Raw genomic sequence first — 4,174 nt, forward strand, 5'->3', positions numbered from 1 at the left:
GGGGGGGGGGCAGCTGGCCTATAGGGGATCTTAACCCTTGACCTTGGGGTTATTAGCACCATGCTCTAACCAAGTGAGCTAACCAGTCAACCCTTTCTAACCTTTAAAAGCAAATTCATCATTGCAAAAAATGTTTCAGAGTAAGATAAAATACAAGCAGAATAATTCTCCAAAGGACGTATTTCTCAGATTTTATAAAGCTATTCACTCATCACCTACTTGCTATGCATTGAGTGCTGGGGTCTTAAAGCTGAAGAAGATACAGCCCCTGCCTTTAGAAACCCCTGAACTGGGAGGGTAGGTAAGAAGTGCGTTCCAACATGTGTCCATAAGATATGCACACCTGTCGTACAGAACCTGCGAGACAGTACAAGCCACGTGCTTGGGGCATCCAGAGCAGGGAGAGGGCCCTTCAAGCTGAGGATGAAGAATGGCTTCAGACTAGAGGTGATGTTTGAGCTGGGTCTTGAAGGGCAGGTTCAGATTTCAATAGACTGATGAGGAGGGAGGGGAGGGCATTTTGTGTGGTCGTTGGCTCATGCCATTGGTATAAGCAGAAGCTTGGAGTTGGGAATACAAAGTGCAAGTTTGGAGAGGATTGGTGGTCTGGCACAGTGTACATGAAGGGCAGTGGAACGAGATACAGCCATTTCTGGAGCTCTCGAATGCCAGGTTTGGAATTATGTTCTCCAGTGGTTTTCACTGGGAAACCTCTGGGGCATTTGGACAGGGGAGTGGATGCAGTGCTCTGGAGGCATGAAGGTAGGAGTGTGAGCAGGATCAGGGCAGGGAGAGACCAGGAGGGGGAGGCGAAGCAGGAGGCCACTGCAAGAGGAGCGAAGGGCCTGGCCTTGGAGTGATGGGAATGGGACAGACAGGTAAGGACGGAATCTGAGAGTGCCGAGGTAGACTTGGTGCCACTTGGAACTGTTAACAAATAGGGGTAGGGCAGGAAGGAGTTTCGGCTGCTGAGGGATTGAGCTATGGTAACTGAGAACAGGCAGTGCCAAGGACCATATGCTACATCTGTCCTTGTTGCTGGATTGTCTGCTGGAACCTGTGGCCATAGAAAAACACCTTTCTTGTTGCTGCCCCAGTGCCTGGCTCTCTCCATTGTCTATCCTCAGTAACAGAATCATCGTGGAAGTTAAGAAATGGGGGCTAGGCTATACCCCCCGACAGAGTAGTGGGAACTTGGGCTGAGGATGGAGCTGCCATAGCGCTGAGGTTGGTGAGGTGTGGGTAGCTGCCACACAGTTGATAAAGCCAGCTAGAGCCAGGAAGTGCTGTCAGACTCAGCCAAGGGGAAAGGTTCAAAGGTTCTCACTTATGTCCTTCTGACTGAAATGTCACTCTGCCACAAAACAAAACAAGACCTGCGGGAATTGAATCGAGGGAAGTGAGGAGCATATGGGTCAGTCTTAGACAGCCTGATCATGGGAACAGGATGATGGGCGGGCCCTCTGCTGAAGTGTGGTTGTTTATTTGAAGCTGCCTGGAGAGACTACTTCTGTTTCCATTTAGACAGTTTAAAAAAAAAAGAAAAGGAACAGGAAAGTCACTTCTTTATGTTCCAGGCACTGAATTAAGTATTTTATTTTACTTTTACTCTTTAATTATACATGTAATATATGAATATATTCTCACTGTAAAAAAAAATAAAAATACAGTACTGGCCAGCCACCAAAAAAAAAAAAAAAACTAGTACAGACCATGCTCATGTCTTCTGTGAGCCTCCCTACACTGTCCTGCTTCCTTTCCTGGGGGCAATTGGCATCATCATTTAGACACACAGGCAATTCACCCTCTGTCACTGCTCCTTTGTAGGGAATACAAGGACAATGCCTTGCTGGCTCAGCTAATCCAGGACAAGCTTGATGCCTATAAAGCTGATGACCCAACAATGGGGGAGGTGAGTCTGGCTTGGACCACGCAGTTCTCTTACGAGGACCACAATATTTGTGTGACAGTCTGGGACAGCTCGGTTCTGTTGCTCACAGGCCATGTGTGAGTGCTGCTTTTCCTGCATATTGGCCTCCAGTGAAATGTCCGAAGCCCTTGGGGCAGGATGATGCAGATGTGTTCAATGTAGCCAGGGTGATTAACTTGTTTCTGTTTGACGGGACTTTCCCAGTTTCAGCACTGAGCGTCCTATATTCTGGGAAACCTCCAGTAGTACAATAATAAGACCAGAAAATTGACATTGGTACAATCTCTGGACCTCATTCAGATCTCACTGGATTTTACATGTACTGTGTGTGTACAGTTCTTTGCAACTTGATACATGTATAGATTCACGTACTCACCACTACAAGCAATTTTAAAACCGAAAGTCCTGGGTGCTGGGAACCCCCTTCAGTCCCAGGCACACTGGGTGGTTGGCCACCCCACCTGTAGCTGAGCCTGGGCTACATAAACTCACTTCAGCCCCTAGTGCAGTTTCAGATCTGCTTCCAAGGGCCCTCATTATGAAATGGAAACATTGGAGTCTCACATGGTAGTTACTGGCGTTCTTGTCAAGCAGCAGGTAGACTACTCAGTGCTGTTTTAGTAGGTTTGCACTTCAGAGTTCACCTCCTTTTACAAGAGGGGTTCTGCTAGTTGGAGAAGCTGGAGTTGTCTGGCAGCTTGTGAAGCATCTCCCTGTTTATTCTCAGGGCCCAGACAAGGCGCGCTCCCAGCTCCTGATCCTGGACCGTGGCTTTGACCCCNGAGAAGTAGACTTACCAAAATGTAGCTCCCTTGCTTAAAACCATTTAGTGACTTCCAGTTCCCTAGAATAAAGCCCTACCACGGACAAGGCCCAGTTGTCAGGCCCCGCAGGCCTCTGTCTGATCTCATCTCTGCCTCCCTCCATCTCACCCCAGCCTTCCTACCCCAGCCATGGCCAGAATTCTCTTGCTTCAGGCCTTGCTGGGTTCTTTGGCTCAGTGATTGTTTCCTCAGGTAAACTTTCCCTGGCCTCCTCCCTAGACTAGTTAGGTGCCTCTGCTAGGTGCACCCACACTACCTGGTGAATCCCCATGACAATCCCTAATCCACTCTATTGCAGTGGGTTATTGGCTCCTCTGCTAGATGTTAAACTCCATAATGCAGAAATTCTTTTTTTTTCTTTGTCCTTGTATCTCCAGCAACTAATAGTGCCTGGTGTGTAGTAGTAATTCAATAAATTTTTGTTGGACAAATGAATGAGATCACATGGATCACACAGTTAGAAAGTAAACAGATCCATCTCACCTGCTGGGATGCCGACTCTAGCCTTCTCTAAGCTTCTCCCTCCTTTCTACCTGTCTACACAACTATAGCTTTTCTGCTGTGATGAAATGCAAACTTGATGCCAAGACTGCTTGATCTAAGGATGCAGAAAAGCAATGTGTAGAAGAAAAATCTTTTTTTCCTCTCGGCAAGAATTATGCTCTCAATAACTTTCTAGTGTAATNCGCGCTCAGCCAGTGAGCGGACCAGTCTCTATATGGGATCCGAACCCTCGGCGGGAGTGCCGTCGCACTCCCAAGCGCCGCACTCAACCGAGTGCGCCACCGGGCCGGCCCCAACTTTCTTTTTTATAGCTGGTATTCAATCTTACTGGCAGGAAAAGTTGCACATATTCCTAAAGGAAGAGTATCGCATGACTTCTGTAGTATCCATAGAGAGGCCCTTGGTGTTGCTGTGAAACTTAGCTGTCCCCTTCTGTCTTCCAGGGAAGTCACCCGGTCTCTGAAAGATTTTTCTTCTAGCAAGAGAATGAACACTGGAGAGAAGGTAAACCCATAACAATGCTCAGATGCCCTGGAAATTGGTCCTTGCCTTCTCTCTAGGAGCAGGAAAGATGCCTTCTCAGTATAAGACTGGTTGGCTAGCGAGGTCGTATTCCTCTGTTCATTTAATATCATTTTGTCTTATTTGTGCATTCAAGATTCAGATCTGAAGCCCACACCTTTTGATATTTATAAAGAGCCACTTTTTGTTACTCTGTAATATTTACTGTTTTGGATTGTGGTTCATTTTAAACCACAGGAACTGTGAGACTGTGGTGGAATTAACCTGACTTACCTAGGTCTGTCCTTATTTATCCTGACTGTGTATCAGAGGTGGCATACCCATCTTGGTTAAGAGAAGTAGACTTACCAAAATGTAGCTCCCTTGCTTAAAACCATTTAGTGACTTCCAGTTC

At 47.0% G+C, this 4,174-nt stretch overlaps 1 protein-coding gene across 1 annotated transcript in view; it reads left to right on the forward strand.

The window, feature by feature from the left end:
• Positions 1-4,174, forward strand: part of STXBP1 (syntaxin binding protein 1) — a 41,477-nt gene that overhangs the window by 16,628 nt on the left and 20,675 nt on the right. The window contains 1 exon segment of the mRNA XM_008570844.1: positions 3,702-3,840. Coding sequence (XP_008569066.1) covers positions 3,702-3,840 — 139 coding nt within the window.

Source organism: Galeopterus variegatus, unplaced genomic scaffold (assembly GCF_000696425.1).
Source record: "Galeopterus variegatus unplaced genomic scaffold, G_variegatus-3.0.2 Scaffold638, whole genome shotgun sequence".
NCBI classification, from domain to species: domain Eukaryota; kingdom Metazoa; phylum Chordata; class Mammalia; order Dermoptera; family Cynocephalidae; genus Galeopterus; species Galeopterus variegatus.